Source organism: Perognathus longimembris, chromosome 9 (genome assembly GCF_023159225.1).
Source record: "Perognathus longimembris pacificus isolate PPM17 chromosome 9, ASM2315922v1, whole genome shotgun sequence".
In the NCBI taxonomy this organism is placed as follows: domain Eukaryota; kingdom Metazoa; phylum Chordata; class Mammalia; order Rodentia; family Heteromyidae; genus Perognathus; species Perognathus longimembris.
In genome coordinates, this window is record NC_063169.1 from 42298733 (window position 1) to 42321779 (window position 23047).

Consider the following 23047-nt stretch of genomic DNA (forward strand, 5'->3'; position numbering starts at 1 on the left):
TCAACAAAACATCCCTCCTGACAATTTACTGTTAGGGCTGAAATTAATCTGATTTTTTTCCTAATTATAAATTAATTTTCCCATAATATGCAAAACTTAGTTAAGGTATTTTAATTAAGTATTTTGAGCCTTCACAGACTAGTTTGCTCTGGAAAGAAGTATTTTCTATCTTGGCATTTCTGTCAAGTTTGTCCCCAAGATACATTTACAAACACCATCAATGCCAGTCTATTATCATAGGAGAAGGGAATGAAGCACAGCTAGTCTACCAAAATGCTTAACTTTTTCACATTACTACTAGTAAGGCAAACTTCCTTTAAACCTACTTGCATATGTGCATGTCTGTTCTAGATGATTTGGCCCACTAAAAAGTCTTCAGACATTTAAAGAAAAGAAAGACAAAAGGAAGCTTAGATTCTCTGGCTAATTCACAAATTTTAGAATATCTATTTTGTTGAACAATTCTCTCTGTGGAACTAAGATGCCCATAGATTTTTCAGAGCCATCAACTACACACATTAAAAAAAAATGCTTGGGATACCTACTACTCCCCACCCCAAAAAAATCTTTGAAAATTCAAGTACAAGGTTGAGCTCTTCAGCAGATTTTAAGAATGTTGTCTCAGGTGGGAGCAGAGTCCAAGTAGCGACCGCGAGAGTCATGGCTGGACAAGCATTTAGGAAGTTTCTCCCTTTGTTTGACCGAGTTGGTTGAAAGGAGTGCAGCTGAAACTGTAACCAAAGGAGGCATTATGCTTCCAGAAAAGTCTCAAGGAAAAGTATTGCAAGCCACAGTAGTGGCCGTGGGATCGGGCTCTAAAGGAAAGGGTGGAGAGATTCAGCCAGTTAGTGTGAAAGTGGGTGATAAAGTTCTTCTTCCAGAATATGGAGGCACCAAAGTAGTTCTAGATGACAAGGATTATTTCTTATTTAGAGATGGTGACATTCTTGGGAAGTATGTCGAGTGAATGCATCACTGAAATGGCATCATGTGAAGCTGCCCATTCCATGGAAGTTCTGAGATCTTTCATCATGTAAATAATTTCCGTATCACCCTTTTATAATAAACTGCTGATAACTGAAGTAATGATATCCATTCTCTCTAAAATTTAATTTCACTGTTCTGGTATAAACATTTCCAAATAAAACATATAAATGGAAAAAAAAAAAAGAATGTTGTCTCAATCACTACTCATTTAGGAATCACTACTGAGGCTGGGAGACATGCACTTAATTGTGCTATTATTCAAACCACATTGGCATTGCTGAATCTGAAATAATATTATTAAAAGGCCCAGACAATAACACGCTGATATCACCATACATGTTGCATGCATCTAAGAGCTCAGTAGTGTAATGAGAAGAAAAAATACAGTTCTCCTCAGTCTATCTGTACCCGATAGAAGCATCTACTACTTTCTGTTCTAAGTAAACTTTGCTTGACTGTCTGATGTATTGATTTAGAATCACAGAGAACTTTTTGGTGGTCTATTAGAAATACAGAAAGGAGTCTATACACTTAGGTATTAGATTTAATATCTGGCACCTATGCCAAAACAACCACAAATGGGCTGATACTTCCTCCCTATACCACATTTCACACAGATTTTAATTCATAAAGCAATCAATGATTTTGTTGTGATACTTTCTTACTTCCTGTCAACATATGAAATTTAAATAAAGAAAAGAATCATGTATTTTCATTATTTGGGGAACATCTAGTTATCCACATGCTCTCAGAATAGCCAATAATAACTGAAAGCACAATACAGTTGTGATTCCAAATATTTTAAAATATACTTCAAATGGGACTGATTATTTGAATTCATAAGTTCTATTCTGTATAATGAATCAACATCTCTTTTGAAAAAGTATCTATTATAAAAGAAGTATGAGTGCATTTTACAAAAAGAAATTAAAGGTAAAAATATATACACTAAATGTTAAAGTTCTTTGTTCTGTTTCATCTTTTCTCCTATTTTTTTTCTCATGGTGGTTACTGAGGTTTGAACTCAGGGCCTTGTACTTGCTGAGCAACTGCCTCCAGCCTCCATTCTATTCTATTCTTTCCTCTTAAAAGCACTCATAAACAAGGTGCTAGTGGCTCACACTTGTAATCCTAGCTATTCAAGAGGCTGAGATCTGAGGATCATGGATCAAAAACAGTCTGGTCAGGAAAGTCCATGAGAGTCTTATCTCCAATTAATCATAGAAAAAGCCAGAGTGGCATTGTGACTCAAGTGGTAGAAGTAGAGTGCTAACCTGGAGCAAAAGAGTTCAGGGGCAGTGCCCACACCCAGAGTTCAAGCCCCAGGACCAACACACACACATACACACACACACACAAAAAAAAAAAAAATCATGGAAATGTGATAAAAGTAACCTATGTAAGAATATTACTACTTCTATGGTATATAGTTACATAGAGAGCCAAAGAAAAGTATTTTCTCATTTTAAACAAGTCTGAGACTTTGATTCAGGAAACATAAAACATAATTTCCATGGTGTAATCCCTATGTGTATAGCTGAATGTATCTATTCTTGACTTGAAGAATGTTCTAAAGGAAGATTAAAGTTATTTCATTCATTACTACTTCATAAGTAGTCAAGATGCAGATGACTGAAAACTGTGTACATATATTCATTTATTTTGTGAACAATATGTAACTACCGGGCTTAATGGAATAGTTGAGTATATACATAAATACTTAAATAAACCACACCAGAAATAATCTATACTAATATATGAATATTTATATAATATAGCATTATATCATTATAATATTAATAGTATATTAATTATCATATGATATATTCTTTTGAATGGAGTATTTATAAAATACAAATGCTTGATAATTTCGTAATTTTAAATGGTTAGCAACATTTAAAAATATTAAATGGGAAAAACTAGCAAGTATGTAATAAAAATGTAAAATTACATAGAAACTATTTTTTACTTAGACAAATGTAGCGAGTGAAAAAATGATGATTTTGGTACATGCATATGTACTTGTGGGATATTGAAAGAAACAGGAAGAGACGAACACTTTAAACTGGAAAAAAAAATGTTGTAACTCTAAACAAGTAGTTGGATTTCCACTGAGAATTGCAAACAGGGATATATTTACACACTATGAATTTTCTAAAGTCTTGACCTTGCAAGGTCATATTACAGTAATAATCAATTGAATATATAAACAATGGCATTTTGCTGAAAAACACTAAAGTTAATGACAGTTAAGACTTATTATAGAATGAGGGAGGAGGTAACAAACAGTACAAGAAATTTATCCAATGCCTAACGTATGAAACTGTAACCTCTCTGTACATCATTTTGACAACAAATAAGAAAAAAAGAATTTTTTTAAAAAGACCTATTATAAAAATTCAAAGATAGAAAACATTAAAAATATGAAGGCATACTTAATACATTAATGCTTTTAGGAAGTATTGAACCTTAGTGTTAAAATAATGATAAGTATTAAACCTTAATATTAACTAGTAAGCTAAACTTTTATAAACCAAAATAAGACAGAGCAATATGTTTTCAAAGTGTCTCTGTATAGCATACTGGCTAAGAGCGTCCAGACAGCATAAATCTCAGTGCTAGCTACTTAATTTTGGTAACTCATTGAATTCTGTGCCTCATTTCTTCCCTGATATGAACATACTTACTTTAAGGAAAACCTGCAGATCCTGAGTCTGAGTGTGCTGAAGAATATCTTGCTGTAGATGTTTGAATATAGCAATGCAGATATACACTTGGTAATCGGGACCAAGGAAAATACAAGTAGCAATATAATGGCATATTTCTATCCAATCTAAATAATTCCAAAAACACTGTGATATCCATTGTAGGCAAATCTTGAAAAGAAAAGAAAAGCTCATTAAAAGGCTTGTAAGATAATACTGACTTTCAAAAAACAGAAACTGCAAGGACAAAACCAATGAAAAGCCTTACAATTAGCCAAAATAGAAAGGTATTCTGTATTTTAGCCTAATTTGACTCAGAAGTTAAGGGTGATTGATGATGATACTCGCACCCTTCGTCTACCTATTACTGGAGGTCCTCTTACTGAACATTGTCTCCCTCTTGCCGATAACAGAGGTACTCTCCACAGATCAAAAATGCTGAGAATATTTTAATTCAGAGATGGGAGTTTTTCCATTGCACCTATAATCACAAATGTGTAATTATGCAGATGAGAGATTGTTAAATGTTACATTAATGCAAATGGACTCTAGCTAAATAAGAAAATAATTTAAACCAAACAGAATTGTAGAACATATAAATTGAGAGTAAATGTAGAGAGTAACTTGAAAATTCGACTTTTGCAAAAAGGTGGGGTTTGTTTGCCTGTTTAAGTTCTTTTTGAATAACATTCCAATTATAAAAGCCATACATGCCCATTGGGAAAATCACAGCAACACCTAAGAAATATTTTTTAAGTGAAAAAGATACACAGATTAAAACCGTTAGCACTTTAGAACACTAATGTTGCAGACTGAGCCCCTTCATGCATCCCCAAAAGATACATCTAAGTCCTCATCCTTAGTACTCAGAATGTGACCTTGCTTAGAAATAAGGTCTTCAGAGAGTTAATCATGTTAAAGAGTTCCTCAGAGTAAGCTCTCGTTCAAAATGATTGGCATCATAATAAGAAGGAAAAATGGACAGAGACAGACACGCCCATTGAGAAGTCCAGGAAAAGATGCCATGGAGAACAGCATGTGAAGATGGAGGACTAAGGATGTCAGGACTACAAGGTCAGGGGAAGTAGAGGCGATCAGATGCTGGCTAAGGCTCAGAGCAGGTTCTCTTCAGAGTGAGCAAATATTGTGGGCACTCTGATGTTTGGATTTCTGGTCTCTAAAATGCTGAGAACATAAATCCACATTGTTTTAAGTCACTCGGATTATGGCACTTTGTTATTATAGACTGATAAAATTATTTTATAACATTTTCACTTTTATTATAACTTCTAAATTGTTCTTTATTGAAAATTTCTCTTAATTGGACCAATTTTTGTTTTAGAACAGAAGGTGGAGAAGGGAAAGCGAACAAATACAGTGGCTTAACTTAATTTGTCAAAGGTAATAAAGATATGTTTTTCTTTTCTTTTGCTTCCATAATTTTGTCCATTAAAATGTTTTGAATAAGTACTGAAAGTTGCCTTTTATTTTTCTGATTCAACACTGTAGTTTTGGGTTCTGCTTTTAAGTGACTATCAGCAGGTGAATGAAAAGACAGTAATTTCGTACTATTCTAGAAAAATCCATTAATCATATATTAGAGGCTAAAAAGCTGAAATTCAATACAATTGACAGACATTTCCTAAACTACAAGTAGTGATAAGTACAAGGGTATATTTTTATTGTTCATCTAGGCAAGATCTAGATTTGTTTGGATAATTTTATATTTTCAGAAAGTACAAAATAGTTGACTATGATAAGACTTCTGTGATGCAAGACAGATAATCAGCACCCAGGCTAGGACATTTGTTAACATATTAAAGCACAATAATTAATGACATGGAGTGGTGAATAAGAGATGAATGATTAAAGATACATGGAGATTCTGGGAGCTAGTGGCTTACGCCTGTAATCCTAGATACTCAGGAGACTGAGATCTGAGGATTGTAGTTCAAAGCCAGCTAGGGCAGGAAAGTCTGTGAGATGAATATCTCCAATTGACCACTAAAAAGCTGGAAGTGGAGCTATGGCTCAAGTAGTAGAGCACTAGTCTTGAGCAAAGAAAAGCTCAAGGATAGAGATTCTGAGTTCAAGCTTTAAGACTAGCACCAAAAAAAGCTTTTAAAAAAAGACACACAGTACCCTCAAGAAATGGTAATTTGTTCCAAAATTTAATTAGAATGTGATTTTTGTTGTTGTTGCTCACTCAAAAATTGAGTATATTCAGCATTTTTTTACTTTACCAATCTCATTACTCTTAAGCTCTAATTAGCACATACTTATTTCTGTTTAATTTTTTATACTCTAGTTTTACATGCTATTTTACTCTAGAGATCTTCCCACAAATCCTTTACTACTCAATCCTTAATGTTTAAAAACAACACCTCAAAAAGTGCTAGTCCTAATTATATCAAAATAAATAAGCTGGAAACATAAATTTTGTAACCAAATAATTACTTGATCACATAAACCTATTTACTTTTATTCTGTTTTCATATATTTTAATTAGCAATAAAATGGGAAGTGATATAAACAAAGCAATGATTTGTACTTACTAAGGCAAAACAAAGCTCACAAAGAAAGCCAGTAAAAAGTATTTTTATATTTGATAAAAAAAATTTGACTGCCCCAAAATAATTGTTTTTATTAAATAAATTTGTGTTGTTTTTCAAATTGTTAAAGATATAGCAAACTGGTAAGGCATATCAAATTAATAAATCCAAGATTTTTTTTTAACTTCTAAATTGGTAAGAGTGGGACTATGTGTACTGCAAATTTTTCTCATAATTTTTGGCTATCTATATCTGACTATATCTATCTTTATATCTAGATCTGTATATTATGCTGGTTCTGGAGGTTGAATCAGGGCCTCATGCTCTCAGCTTTTTTCCTCAGAGCTGGTACTCTTAACAGGTGAACCATATCTCCCACTTGTAGCTCTTTGCTGCCTAATTGTTAATACCTTAATGAAGCATAATGACCTCAGGTGATTAGAATACAGTTTTCTTTAAGGCACACATGGAGGGTTGAAGAGGCGCTGCTCCTCATGGATTACCTGTGATGGAGCAAAGCCAGACATATGAAATGCAGAAAACACAAGTGGCAGCTCAGCCTTCAGGAGCATTTCAATAGAGTGCGTGCTGCAGAAATACACTGGATGGATGCCCGATTCTATGGTATCCACAGGTAGAAATCGCTATGGAAAACAGACACATGAGAACCTGTGACTATGCATTGAAAATAATCAAATGGGTAGTGTAAGTGGTGGTATAATAAGATGTCATCATTACAATTATATAAATAAAAATATTGTCTTAATAAAAGTAGAGTTTTATACATGGCGAAACCACAGGGGAAAACATAACACATTGAAATTTGGGCAAATTCAAAGTCTGTGGAATGATGAAGAAGGGTACTGCATGAACAAATAAACACAAGTGAGTGAATGAGTAATGAATACTATATGTATTAAGGTTAAGTATATTTCAATGTTTGCTATTTCTGGCCCTGGCCAATGATTACCTAATGTTAAAAAAGCTTCAGTCAGATTTGGGGATGTTTGCTTTGCTCATTTTACATATTAATATTAACTCAATTCTGGACCTTAATTAAGAACAAGCCACACAGAAAACTCTACAATAAACCTAACTCTAAACCTGAAGCAAAATGCATAATGCATTTCAAAGTTCTCAAGGCAACTATTTTATATGCAATGTATAGTTATAAGCATATTTCTATATTTATGTGTATGTTTCTATATTATACATTTATAAATATATGAATATATTTACAAATGTGGAATTGTTAGCAATGTTTTTATCACTAGGTTTATTTCAGTTGAGCTCTTAGTCATAATTTATCATTATGAATGGTCAATAATGTTTTTATTTGCTATTACACAAATTCAAAAACTATCCACTGTAATTGTTTTTAGAAAAGAATAACCGTTTTCTAACGACTTGAACTGTTTACTAGCAAATTTGGGGTCAGGTATCAAGAAAAACTAAATAGCAATTATTACAATAAAACTGGCCATTAGATCAGATATGAAGACTTTGCTGGATAAATCCTATCCTAAAAACAGTTTTTTGGGTTTTTTTTCAGAGTGGGGGGGGGTCTTGGGGCTTGAATTCAGGGCCTGAGTTCTATTCCTGAGTTTCTTTTGCTTAAGGTTAGTGCTCTAGCCCTTGGGCCATGGCTCCACTTAAGAGTCTCACAGACTTTCCTGCCTGGGCTGGCTCTGGATCTCAATCCTTAGATTTCAGCCTCCTAAGCAGCTAGGATTACAGGCAGAAGCACCTGTCAATTAAAACTTTTCTAATAAAAGAAACAATACTTTAAAATTAAGACAAATCAAACCCATCAATAACATAAGGTTTAAAATATGAAAGATTCTTTGTAACTTTATTGCTATGGTACTTTTAGAGATTTAGATCAGATATAAAGTTTCTGAAATAACCATCTTAATTTATCAGTGCTTTTGTGTTTTGTAATGGCAATGATTTATCATTTCACATTGCAGAAATATTGATTTGTAGGGTTAAACACAGCACAGAAATTATCACTTTTTTCTTATAGGTTCTCTAGATATAACACATGGACAAGAACATGACAATTCTATATAGTGATGAATGAAGTCACAGATAGCACATTAAACAGACATCTTAGTGTCAATTCATATTGATCTCTAGGGAAAAATTAAATGTAATATAGACGAAGGATTAATATCCATTGATTTCCTTCTTGTGACACCTAATGCATTTTGCTGGTGGCTATTTTATATAATGAATGTATTTAATAAACAAATTTTAAATAAATTTAGCTAATAATTTTTAGACTTGTGCATAATAGTAATAAAGAATTTGAATGTCCACATACCACATGTTCATGGGAAGGGTTTGGGAAGCTTTAGCATAGCAGATGCAATATTTGTATTTTCCCCTAAATGGGTATCTTAACAAGATACAATACATACATGGAAACTTAAATAAAATTGAGGGACATGCTTTCCTCTAAAGGAATCTGAGAATTTACAAACTAATCAAGCTTGGAAGTAAGTTATTAACAAAAGTACTTCAATAAAAGTTCAGTGTGGATTTTGAAAATGCATACTAAAAAGTGGGTATATTCCTTTATAAAATATGGTTACAGTTTCTAATCAGTAATGATTTCCTCTGTAATTTAAGCATTAATTTTTCTACCAAAACTATTTTTTAAATATTCATTTGATTCTTTTCTTATAACCAGAATTTACTATTTTATTAAACAATGAGTTTATAGCTCTTAAACTTCAAGTTTGAACTATTTTGTTACAAAAATGCTTCCATTGTCTTTACTCTTACTTACTTATTATTCAGTAAGACATCAAGTATTGGGAAAATATGCAATTTACACCTTCAAGGAAAATGACTCAGGCAATATTCAGGTAAGACAAATGAGTCCTCTACAAATAAAATAATATCCAAGTGAATTTAAGTGTGATGTTTATTAAAATTTTAAACATTCCTTTAGACAGGGGACAAAAAGCCAAGTGCTAGTGGCTCACACCTGTAATCCTACTCAGGAGGCTGAAATCTGAGGATCATGTTTCAAAGCCAGCCCTGTCAGTAAAATCCCTGTGAGACTCTTATCTCAAATTAACCACTCAAAATCTGGAAGTGGAGATGCCGCTAAAGGGATAGAGTACTAGCCTTCAGCAAAAAGAATTCAGGGACAGTGCCTAGGCCCTGAGTTCAAAACATACAATTGACAAAAGAAAAGAGACAAAGACCTCTTACAGAAATATGTAGTCTTGGTAGCCAAAGGAAAGCAGAGGTGAGGAGCCGGGAGAACTGCTGAAGAAACTGGAATGTCTTCTCTTTGTCCCCCAACATTATCATGAACAGAGAAGAAGTGAACCAGTCATGGCCAGGGTAATTCCCTTGAAGGCAGACTGGAAACCACAGTTAAGGAACTTGTGCAGTATCATACAAGTTGAGATATAAAGAACTCCATGAGTATTCATTGCCAGGATCTCTATCAGGAAATAGATCTAATTGAATGTGTCTTTAATCAATTTACAGACTATTCAAACTGTGGAAGTAAGTTATTAATGAAAAGTAAATCACTTCTATAATTACTACTTTAACATACTATTTGCTTACATATCCCGAGGAATTCAATGGGAAGAGCAGCTGGAGTAAAAGACACTATTTTATAAAACTACTTATTTAAGTCATTGATACAACAATCCCCTCCTGCCTTATCTGCTAAATAATAGGCATGACCAACCATAATAGAACCGATATATTTTTTAATTAAATAGTTTCTTGGAGTTCTTTTTCCCTTGAGTTAACAATTCAAGTGAAACTACAAAAGGACATTAGCAGGGTGAAAGAGCGGGAGCTCTACTGGGGATCTACAAAACCTCTTGGCAAAACACTTAGATTTTTGTTTGAAAATACTTTCTCATCAGTTTAATACCTTCGCATTCAGTTTAATATTCAATGAGATCAAATTTTTGGCTCAAATTAATAAAATTCGGGGCTGGGAATATGGCCTAGTGGCAAGAGTGCTTGCCTCCTGTACACGAAGCCCTGGGTTCGATTCCCCAGCACCACATAGGACTGGCAAAAAAAAAAAGTCTCAAATTAATAAAATTCATGTTTACAATACAAAACAATACCATGCGTATATACCATAATGAATCACAGAGTAATTAAAAATACTACTTTACCATATGAATGTGCTAACAAATCTCATCAAAAATACATAAAACACTGAAGAAAGATAAACCACTTATGAATCCACTCAAAAGGATGCGAAGTGAAGATTTCACAGGCGACTGCTGCTGTTTCAGGAATCTCTCACAGTGCTTTAAAACCAAGGCAAGGTCATTCTCTGCACCATCTTTCAACAAGTTGAGAAACTTACCATACCTACATTTTTTAAAAAAGGTCATAAAACAATGTATAGGCACCGTACTGTATATTCATTTTTAATACATCAACTGTATTCTTTTTCAGATCTCAATGTTTTAAGTTTTCAAAATTCTAGTAGTGTAACTATGTTACACAGAGCATTCAGGACAGATAAGCTCCAAATATTCTGATTAATATGATATACATACATTAGCATGTACGTGCTTAAAAACTCCTATATTTTTAGTCCACAATGAATGTAACAATTGTTCATGAAACTCATAACATACCTCTTTTTTTCCCACATGTGCTTCTTTTGAAAACTTATTAAGACTTTACTTGAACACACTGTGGGAAAAATCAGTACAGAGCTACTTCCAGTTTTAAGAGACTAAAAAATTCTGTTTCAGTGGTTCAACACGTGCATACCAGCTTGACTTACAGTGCAGTATATCCAAACAGGATGTTATAAGGAACTTTTTCTGAGTCTTGGTGCCTCTCTCCGGTAATCCTAGCTACTTCTCAGGAGGCTAAGCCTGAGAAGTTCAGGAAGCTCAAAGTCAGCCCAGATAGCAAGTCTGCAAGACTCCCTCTCCAAAACAACTAGCAACAACAACAAAAAGACTCAAGTGTTGGTGAACTAGATGAGCAAGCAAGATGAGGGACCATGAGGCCCTAACTTCAAACTCTGGTACTAGCAAAAAGGAAAGAAAGAAAAAAGCACTTCCAATTTACTTCCTACTAATACACTTTTAAAATATGTGACTACACTGCCCATGTTATAAACAAATTTCATTTCTAAAAGGAAATAGGGCCCCACAAACGATTTGCATGTGAAGGGAGTACAGGGCTGGAAAACATAATCAAGAGTTCCGGAAGGAATGAATGGCATTATTTGCACCATGCATTTGCAAAACGGCTTTTATAATGTCTCTCACATGTACCTATCATATACTTGATTGTGAAGCTGACCCTAACATTAAAACGGGATGGTTCAGAGCTTCAATAGACAAGAGGCCAAAGTTCCAGTAACTTACGCCTTAAACCCCAGTTCATGACTGAGCATGCCTGTTTCTCTGGAAATGGCAATATGATTTACAAAAATTTAAACTACAATTTTAGTAATTTCATTTTAACTTCTGACTCTGTTCTTAAGGTACTTTTGTACACTTCATGTCAGTCTGACAATTAGGACTAATCACATTTTAGAAAATGGTATGATTGTGTTTCCAATGTGCTGATTTTTACAATGCCTTTTTCGGGAAAAATCTCATAGTCTTTGAGCCTTAAGCACACTGTAATTAGCCTCTGGAATAATAATGCACTGTAACTGATTTACAGGCAGAGATAATTTAATCATGAGCCAATATACTGGAAGATATAGTTATTCTTTTCTGAGTGATAAACTTTGCATTTAAGGAATACAAAATGGTTGGTTGTTAAATACTGTTAAGTACATATCATGCAGATGAGTTCTCAGAGAGCACAAGGGAGATTATTTCCTTGTATACCTGACAGTCATTTTAATGCCAAGCTGCTGTACAGATGAAAGACTTTCATTCTTCACATTTGCATCAGTGGCTAGAAACAATAGAAAACTAAGTTATAAAAATGTATAAAAGTCTGCATAATAATCACATTTTAATTGAAAATTGATGAAAGCAATATTTTTACATATTTAATGTGAATTTTGAAGACACTGATGAATTTGTTCTTTTATAGGAGCTGCCAGTTACATTTTCAAAGGAATTAACAGGGAACTTTTTATAAGTAACTCTTAGGTAAAGTATTTTTAATCACATTTTAAAAAGTCTAATAAGCCAGATACAAGTGGCTCATACCTGGAATCTTAACTACTCAGGAGTCTGAAATCTAAGAAGTATAGTTTAAAGCCAGCCTGGCTAGACAAATCCATCTCAGTGGAGACACTCATCTCCAACTAACCAGCACAAAGCAGGAACTGGAGTTGTGTCTCAAAAGGTAGTGCTTCAGTAGTGAAACAGAAAAGCCAAGCATATGCGAATTCAGGCCTCACTTATTTGAAATATCCTTGTTGACGTTAATAAGCACTAACAAAAATGAAAAAAGAAAAGAAAAGAAAAGAAAAGAATGAGGGCTGGGAATGTGGCTTAGCAGTAGAGTGCTTGCCTTGCATGCATGAAGCCCTGGGTTTGATTCCACAGCACCACATAAACAGAAAAAGCCAGAAGTGGAACTGTGGCTCAGGTGGTAGAGTGTTATTAGTCCTGAGGGAAAAGAAGCTCAGGGAAATGCTGAGGCCCAGAGTCCAAGCCCCATGACTGGCAAAAAAAAAAAAGAAAGAAAGAAAAAAGAAGAGAAAAGAAAAGAAAAGAAAAAGAATGACAAGAAAGTAGAAGAGGATAGGAAAGGGGGGGTGGGCACCAGTGGGAGGGTGTAAGGCTCACACAGGAGAGGGAATGAAGATGAATATGATTAAGATAGTTTTTTGGCATATATGAGAAAGGAATAGTGAAACCCATTGAAACTGCTTTAAGAAAGGAAACAAGATAAAGTAGAATAATACAGGGGATAAAGTTGATCAGGATACTGTTTCTATGTGTGGAACGGTCACAAGAAAACCCCCATTATACAATTAATGTGTGCTAAGACTAGACTAACTTCAAAATAATTTATTCTATTTGGCCTTATATAAAAAAGAACAAGCAAAAAACAAGAGAAATCATTAAACATAAAAAACAAGATCTACAATACAGTAACTTTTACAATGCAATGAATATAAATGATTTTGAATTATAAATATATACAGCCATAGTTATTTATTCTTTCCTGACATCCATGTGAAAAATTTCAACAAGTATTCTAGCACTTGTACTGAATAACAATATATGAGTGAATTTCTGGTTGGGAATGTGGCTTAGTGGTATATTGCTTGCCTAGCTAGCATGCATGAAGCCCTGGGTTCAATTCCTTAGTACCACATAAACAGAAAAAGCTGGAAGTGGCACTATGGCTCAAGTGTTAGAGTGCTAGCCTTAAGCAAAAAGAAGCTCAGAGACAGTACCCAGTCCCTGAGTTCAAGCCCTAGGACTGGCAAAAAAAAAAAAAAAAAAAGGAGTGAATTTCTTCCCGTATGCAACTATTCTCTGTGAGTAGAAAATATGATCACCTACAAAAGTGAGGAAGGGTAGAAAGGATACTGAGAACTTGAAAGCTTGGGTTGTTTCTAAACATTGGATGACAAAGTTCACATGAATATTTAAAAGAATCACTAGTATGTCTAAAGAAACTAGCGTACATTCACACACAAACAGATAAGGGAAGAGACCCAAAATCACATAGTTATCTATTGCTAAAAAAACCAAAATGCAGGTTTTTCCGAATCCCATATAACTGGGGTCTCCTGATCATTACACACTAGTACATTTCATGCCATCTATAGGATCTTTTTCAATTGTAGGCTCTTTCATTTCTTTTAATAAATCACCTCTGATACAGTGACTGTGGAATATTGTGTAAGATGATATGAGGGATAAAAGATAAATCAAACATCATATGCTGAAAGATCTTTTCCCTATAGTGTCAAAGATAAACTGTGTATAAAGATAACTCTGACAAAAGGTGTTTTACAGACCTAAGTGGAAGAAGAATGGTACAGACAGAGTGCTATGGAAATTCTAAAGAAGAAAAGATTCTCTCCATCTACTTAGGAAAATGTGCATTCAAGGTGAACCTTAAAATATGAATAGACCTCAGATCTTCAAAGAAAGAAAGACAAATTAAATGTGAATTGATAGGGAGTCTCTACTCTTGACCGTTAATAATTTTTAGCGATCTTTAGTTAAGGTAACTAACTCAACTTAGTTTGCCTGGATATTTCATGATGGTCATGCTTAGGTCTCACGCAGCAAGAACCAAACTCAGTCCCAGGGGAAGGAGACTAAATAGCCACCATACCTAGAAGTGGTTATTTTCTTCCAGAAAAATAAGCTTAAATACTTGAAACTCTTTTCTAAAGTGCTTGGTAAATTCCTTGACAAGTCACCTCTCAGTCATTTATTTAGATTGGAATGCAATCTTAGCAATGCTGTTTACATTTTACTTATAATGACAGCAGTTAAGCTGCACTTTACATAACTTGTATTTTCTTGTTATTTACAACTGTCATGGTGTTAACAGATGTACTTTCTTTCCTAGGGGAAGAAACTAGCTCTGTAATTCTGAAAGATCTCTACCTATAGCAAGAGCAGATTAAGGTTGCTATTCAAAATTGTTCCCAAATTTTCAAACTGGAATGGGCACAATCCTTTTTCTCCCTAGAAATCATGGGGCTCAAAAGGATATAAGTCTCTGGCAGAAAGGAATGAGTCTACCCCACAGAGAGACAGAGGAAGAAGACAGCTCATTTTTATAAGTCAATGGTTCTTTTCTGATTCTTTTGCTGCATAAAGTGATAGAAAAGTTTGACTTTGGTTTTCATTACTTAGTACTTACTCTCCCTTTTATAGCAATGCAACCATTTTTTTAAAAGTACTAACCATCATTTATCTATTAAATTGAGAGGATTATTATTGGTGACAAGTGATTGGGAGGCAAAAAGAGCTTCAAAACAATAAACATAAAAGTCTGATACTAAGTTCATATTGCTATGGACTAGACCTTCTATAATGTGATACACTGACAATAATGTGCTTTCTATCAAGTATATCAAGCTGGGTTCATACCGAGATCTCTCTGTACAATAGAGGAGGAACATATGGTGGTGGGAAGGAGGATGGAAATGACTCCCTACATCAAGTGTCATATGGATCATGGCGACTTCCACCAGGAGGCATTTGCCTCCATCTATATCAGTGAAATCAAGAAGCAAAGTAAGGGGCTAGGGATATGGCCTAGTGGCAAGAGAGCTTGCCTCGTATACATGAGGCCCTGGGTTCGATTCCCCAGCACCACATATACAGAAAATGGTGCTGTGGCTCAAGTGGCAGAGTGCTAGCCTTGGGCCCTGGGTTCGATTCCCCAGCACCACATATACAGAAGTGGTGCTGTGGCTCAAGTGGCAGAGTGCTAGCCTTGAGCAAAAGGAAGCCAGGGACAGTGCTCAGGACCTGAGTTTAAGCCCCACGACCAGCCCCCACCCCACCCCCAAAAAGGTCTCTGGAGAGGCTGACAGTTTCTTAAGAGGAGATAAATGAATTAAATATTCACTGACTGGCCAAAAAAAAAAAAAAAAGAAGCAGCAAAGTAAGTGGCACTGCCGAAAGAAGCGGACTACCAATGTTCTGTGAGCATTGGATTCTCCTCATTCTTCCCTGGGAAGAAAGGACTTCTTCCAGAGTGGACTGAGAGGCATCCTTTGGCTTTTGTAATTGAGTGAATAATTTCCCGGGTCTAGTCCACTCTAAAACCTTGTGATCTTATGTTTAGATAAAATCCTAGTGCTGGCTCATTTCGGTGGAAAATATTTCCCGATAATAGCTGTGCTTCAAAATCCTCAGAAGGAACTTCTTTTTTTTTTTTTCACAAGAAAAACTGGCTCTAAGGTTTACCAATCAATTAAAATGCAAAGACTGAATAAGTGATGATTTTTAAAGACTCTCTTCTTTTCTTTGGGCATTAAAATTAAAATCAACATTATAAAATTTAGACATAGTTATAACTGAACAGTAACATTTACTACTCAAATTCCACACTAATGACAGATTCATTTAAATTCTCAAGAAGGTTTTTAAAGGTGTTCATGGGGAAATGTTGAGTATAACAAAATAAACATCAAATATTCCATTTTTAAATGTTATATGAAATAGATGTACAAAACTTTAATATTAATAAATCCTACAGAAAAATAGAAAAGTGAACATGAAACCAGAAAATAATACAAGGGGATAAACCAACAGACAAGCTTAAATTTTAGACACGTGTTTTTCATACATGACAACTTAGATAAAGAAACAAATATTCGACTATGAAAATTCAGTGAAATTAACTTTCATTATATACAACCTGGGCTAAGTAAAATTTATTAAGTAAGAATTAAATCCCTTAGAACTGAAACTGAAGAAGTAAATGGAAAAAGTATATTTAATGATAAAATATAGCTGCCTTGAACAAGGTGTGGTAGTGCATGCCTATAATCCCAGCATTCGGGTAACTGAGGTAGAATAACTGAATTTGAGGCTAACGTAGGCTATAAACCAAGACCCTACCTCAAAAAGAAAAAAATCAAACCTAAACAACAATGATGACAAAATGGATTTGGAATAACTATCTATAGCTAACATATTAATATATTCACAGTGTTATGTGGGAAATATAATAGCTGCTTAACTTTCAATAATACAAACAAATGGGGGAAAAACAATAAATATCAAACTAGAAGGAAAGTGGAGAGTGAAACAAATGATAACTTAAAAGATTTTCTGACAGCAAATAATGAATTCAGGATAGAATTCTCATTCCTGGAAATCACTCTGAAAACCATAAGTTGTTGAAAAAGGGTGAGTAAATGATGTCATACTTGCACTTAACTCCCATTTACTTAACAAAGCTTGCTTCAACCTAAGACAGCATTAATATGAATATTATGTAAATAACCAACCATTTTCATTATACGTATGATAGTTCTAGAATAAAATAATTTGACAAATTCCTTAACATAAACTTTAATCTCTCACCTGGTAATGCATTCTCTTCTATTTTGGGTTTGTAAAGCAAGCACAGCTAGCAGCATCATGAGAAACTAAATCTACCCTGCCCTGCCCTTGGCTAATGGTGTGGAGAAAGAAATGTATTTCCAGAGGGGTAAAGAATTTTTCCACTAGAGGAAAAGTAGATGGCTAGAGAAGCCAGTTTCTGCCAAGCTGTTTACTGATGCTCCAGAAGCCCTGATATATTTATTGTGAAGTCAGAGAAATCTGACCAACCAAAGAAATAACATCAGAACATTCCTGTTTTCCTTTCCTTCCTTCTCCAAAGTCAAGGCTGCAGGATCTTTTCCTTCCTTTTCAGGAGGAAACTGTACTTACCAGTTTTATTCAATTTGCACTGTTCTAAATCCCAATGCTTTATGACCAAGCTACCTAAGTATCCCAGTTTAATTGGCATAGTCAAGATTATTTGGATTATGCAATTACTATGGCCCAGAGGAGGCTTCCAGTCTTCTACTTTTTTCAGTTTTAATGTCCCAACAAATAGGATAAGTACCATTGCCACCTCTCTATTAAGTTTTCTCCCCTTGTTATCCATGATGGCACAGTGAACACCAACGACTCCTTTACCTGGCTCATGGGGCACTTTGAACAAAACCCCACACTGACAATAAACCAATTCAAACAGCATCTCTAAAGAGACTAGCACATTACCTGAAATATAATCGCCCCCCACAAAAATGTTTGTATCTCTACATTTCTTCACTTTTTACCTCACTCTGTGCTGCAATTTGCTTAAATGATTGCATAAGTGTATGTATACTCTCTTCCCCCTCTTTAAAGGCAGGTTCATATTAGATACTGCCTCACAAAAATCAGCTTATACCTATTCCTGCAAACACTTACTTCACTACATTTTAACACTGTGACCAATATACCTGAAACAACTGAAGGAAGCACAGATTAACTATAGATATGAAAGCACAGAGCAGAGGAAGTTCTTCATTTCTTGGTGGACAGGAAGAAGGGAGAGAGGATATAAAAAGGGGAGAAGGACAAGATTCTCCCCTACCCCCACCAAGGACCTGCCCCAAGCAACCAACTTCTTCCAGGTTGGCTCTACCTCCTAACATTTCCAAACTTCCTGAAATAATGACACCCAGATGTGGGCCTAGACTCTAACTCATGAGCCTCTGGGGAACATTTCATATTGAAACCAAAAGAAATATTTACCACAAATGATAAAAAAAGTGCACTTAATATTTCAAGAAAGTATAAGATATAGAAGTGAAAAACATTCAAATTAAAACTATATTTTAATAGCCAAAGGGTGAGAAAAGTCTATTTTTTCTTTTGTTTTTGTCAGTTGTGGTGCTTGAACTCAGGGTCTGCGCACTGTCTTTGAGACTCTTTATGTTCAAAGCTAGTGTTCTACCACTTCAGCCACAACTCCACTTCGTTTTTGAGTAGTTTACTGGAGTTAAGAGTCTCATAAGGACTTTCCTGCCAGGTTGGCTTTGAACCACAATCCCCAGATCTCAGTCTCCTAAGTAGCTAGGAATACAGGCATGAGCCATCAGAACATGGCCCACCCATCTTTTATTATTATTACTATTATTATTATTATTAACTACCATCATGAAGAGAAAGGGGAAAAATAGGGTATTAGATATTCAAGGAGGCAACTAGAGTACAAAAATATTGATTCCTATTACCTTTCAGGGAGTTGAGCTGACAAAATGTAAATATCTGTTAAGATCTGGAAAAAAAATACCTATATGAACTTGCAAACTGCCAATGTACAGAACTTTATCTATTTGTCCTTCTTTCTTTCTTTAAGGGGATAAACAGCCAAACTAATTTGATTTTCCAGTTTTGCAAATTTTATAATGGATGGAAATCCTGAGGGAGGTAACAACAGATGGATGATTGTGTTATTCTAATTTAACGACCTAAGGGTTTAAAAAGCTGTCATTTAAAAAAAAAAAACAATCAATTTCTCATTTCAAGAAACATGAAGAAAACTACTGAATATATCCAGCATTTGCTTTGAAAAATCTTTTATGTAAAAATGTTTTGCCAATTTATAGTAAATAGAGGAAAATATTATAATGACAAGCCATTGTTATAGCAACCAAAGGGGAAAAAAACCACCAACAATCAACAACCAAACAGATGATTAATGATGAGGCTACCCACAGACAGCCTGTAGAGGAAAACCCTTGCAATGAGAATGAGCTCACCATGCCACACTAATAAACATTAAACCACCACTCAAAAAGAAGCACTTTGGTTTTGGCTGTCCTATAAAATTCCAGTGAATAGCTGGTCCACAGGAGGTTTTAAGGAATTGAAATTCACATTCGGGTTTTATCAGTCTAGATAACACATTCAACAAATCCAACAAATGAGACCGCAGCATGGTTCAGAAATGCAACAGAGAGTGGTAAACACATGCACAGTAAGTAATCAGTCTTGCTGAGTATTTAGATAAGATGTACAACATAATTTAAATTTTAAATTAGATGAGAAAATATGATCCAGTGGGACAATGTGCCAAAGACTGCTGCAGAAACTGGAGATCATTCATTATACTTGTCTACAGATACCTACTCTGGTCATGCATATCTCCATGATTACAACTTCCTTCATTTTTCTTCTGCTGCAGATTGATCATTAAATCAGGATCGAGTTTTATGTAAATTTTAAATTCATTCATAAAATTATGATTTTCTTTCTAAATATTTTCCTTGAAAATCTCTTCACAATTTTTTTATTTCCTTCTTGTCCATATTTGTATGAAAAATCTCTATGAAATACTATCCATTTGCAACCTGGGCTTAGGTCAAATTAAAAAATATTTAAATGTACCTGTATATTCCACTGAAGGAAAGCAACACACAGATGGGTTTTCACTGAGATGAAGCACAAAATTTTCAAGTAATTCTGCTAAAGCTGCAATAAACAAGTGAATAATTAGGATACTGAAGGTTAGGAATGATACATGATAATGCATCTCTAGAACACAGACTAGCAGCTACAAGTCACCTTTTATACATTTTTTTTAATCCTTATAACCTTCACTATTAGATTCCTAAGAGATCTAATTCAAAATGCATAGTTTTAGTATTCATAGCAACTTTCTGACTTAAATTAATTTTAATAGCTTAACTGAAATTCTATTCGATGTAAAACTGGAAAAGAATCATCCGTTATCTTTAGATTCCCTAAGGATTATTTTAGAATTTGCTAGATGATTTCAATCATTAGGGTATAATGTTATCATTGTTATTAGTACATACAGAGAAAACAATGAAATTCCAAGACTAGAATTAATGCATAGCACATGTCCTTTTCAAATATCACATATGTCATATGAAAACATATACAAGACTACACACATATATTCATAAATAAGTTGACTCATCTATGCTATATGTATGACAGGATTCCAGTGGTATAATTCCTTTGAACAACCAACTTGCCATTTAGTAAAATTATCACCAGGAAGCTGCAAGAAGTTTTGGCAGAAACAAGGAGGTTAAGGGGAGAAGTGGCAGATGAATGGAAGGATAAGTGAATACAATCATAATATTCAATGGATATAGGAGAAAATGGAACCAAGTAACTTGAGGGGGTAGGTGGAGTTGGGAGTGATTGGAGAAATAATGGAAGGAGCAACACTGCACTGCACTGCACTGTACTCATGAACCAAAATGTTGACTTGATACCGTTGTACAACTACTTAATAATAATAAAAATGAAATAAATAAAACTAAGACATATATTCTATATACTTTGTAACTGATCATATCTCCTCAAAGCAACCACATCAAAAAGAAGCTTGTCCTATTTTGTCTGAGTTCCTTTTACATTTTTAAATCTTTCCTTAAAAAGTGACAAAATTACTACCTTTTACGTTAATTTGATATCATCATTGTGTGTGAACATATTTCTCTGTAAATCAATAGCAAGGATCTCAGAACTACATACTTGTTAGAGCAGCTACTTATCTCCCTGTGATTAACAGATTCACTCACTGAAATCACTGAAAATCTCACTGTCTGATAAATGTGTAAAAAGTCCTTGATGTCATGAAACAATGTATCCACATACACATACAATATAGCTTTGTCAGACTCACTACCTCTGTCCCTCTCCCTCATCTTCTCTTTCACCTTCCCAACCAACCTGAACCAGCTTCATTTTTCATGTACACAAAGTATTCTGACCATATTCACCCTCCCCACCTTCTCCATTCACTCTTACCTCTCTGGATAGTATCTACACAGACAGGACTTTTTTACATGCCTGTCCTTTTTTTTCAGGGTATACTAATAGTTCAAAGGAGATCTATTGTGGTATTGCACATGAACAAAATAACAGTATTTTAACCAAAATGATCTCCTCATTTACACTCAACTTTCTTCCTCCCCACTCCCCCTACTTTAAAGGCGTTCAGTGAGATTGATTTTGTCCTCTTCATTCATAGATGCAATGTTTTTCAGCACTGTTCACTCTCCAAAATTCTCTTCACATTCCACAATCCCCTCAAATGGCACCACGGTTACAAACACATACATATACATACACACATATGTATATATACATATATATATATACACACAAGATCTTGTGTATATTTTATGTATGTTTACATATATGTTGATCTTTTAGGTCTAGCATACACATACAAATGAAACCTTTGACCTTTTGAAGCTGGCTTACTTGCCTCAACATGAAGATTTTAAGTTCCACCATCTTTCTGAAAATGATATAATTTCATTTTTCCTTACATCTGACTTATAGTCCACTATCATATATCAAATGTGTTCCTGACACATTCATTAGCCATAGTTCATTTGGGCCATTTTCATAGCTTGGTTATAGTGTTGCCATGAACATGTGTGTAAGTGCGTCTCTGACATCTAGACCCTTAGGTATCTGCCCTAATGGTATTGCTGGATGCTATTGTAGTTCTATTTTCAGCTTTTGAAGAACTTCCATACTAATTTCTTCAGTGGTTACATTAGCCAGAAGTCAGAAAAGAAACCAAAGATAATCTAAGGGTTCCTTTTTCTCCATTCCCCAACATGAGTGCCAACATTGTTGTTCATGTTCTTGATGATGGCCGTGCTTACTATGTACGATGAAATCTGACATTTGAAACATTGAACTCCACAAATATTTTCTAAATATTGGGTGGGGGAGGGAGAGAAACAATTTAATTACCTATGTTATATTTAAACATAAAATTATTATAGACTTCTTTCTACTTTACTGAAAACAAATAACATTTAAAAAATTAATTTCAGAAAATTAATGTGAATGTATATATCTGAATATAGATAATAGAGAAGTTCTTTTATAATAAGATTTCCTTCACCACATTTATATAAATATTGGAATGTTTTAAATAAAATATTTTTGGTCAGCATTAGGGTTTGAACTCAGGGCCTTAAGCTTGCTTAAATGGCATTCTACGGGGGAGAAAGATGGCGCCGAAACAATAGGGAGGCACCCCGACTCCCACCAACTGAATAGCGAGCTGGGAACTCCAACACCCAACACTCCACCAAGAACCCAGCAAAACCAGCATCCAGAAGCAGTGGAGAAACGCAGGAAAACAAAAAGGAGCAAAAAAGAAGAACAGAAAACCTACACGGAGCCGGAGATTAATCGGGGCACCCTCCCCCCACCAGCCGACCCTGGCCCAAACAGGGTCAGGCTGGGAAAGGGAAACCCGACGATCGGCAGACAGGTTGCCAGGAGAGCAGAATCCATATAGCGGGAGACCCCACGGACACAAAGCAGGGTGCGGACCAAGACA

General features: G+C 34.8%; 1 protein-coding gene and 1 pseudogene across 2 annotated transcripts in view; one reads left to right on the top strand and one right to left on the bottom strand.

Moving 5' to 3' along the window:
- The window catches only part of Tbc1d32 (TBC1 domain family member 32), a 144877-nt gene that overhangs the window by 9401 nt on the left and 112429 nt on the right, over nucleotides 1-23047 (bottom strand). Inside the window, exons 27-32 of the mRNA XM_048353996.1 lie at nucleotides 20089-20172; nucleotides 12103-12172; nucleotides 10494-10609; nucleotides 9470-9624; nucleotides 6748-6888; nucleotides 3675-3863 (exon numbers count right to left, since the gene is read on the bottom strand). Of these exons, the coding sequence (XP_048209953.1) occupies nucleotides 3675-3863; nucleotides 6748-6888; nucleotides 9470-9624; nucleotides 10494-10609; nucleotides 12103-12172; nucleotides 20089-20172 (755 nt within the window). The remainder of the gene's footprint in view (nucleotides 1-3674; nucleotides 3864-6747; nucleotides 6889-9469; nucleotides 9625-10493; nucleotides 10610-12102; nucleotides 12173-20088; nucleotides 20173-23047) is intronic.
- Nucleotides 636-1157, top strand: LOC125357241 (annotated as a pseudogene). Its single transcript, XR_007212097.1, has one exon. The product of XR_007212097.1 is annotated as a 10 kDa heat shock protein, mitochondrial-like (transcript).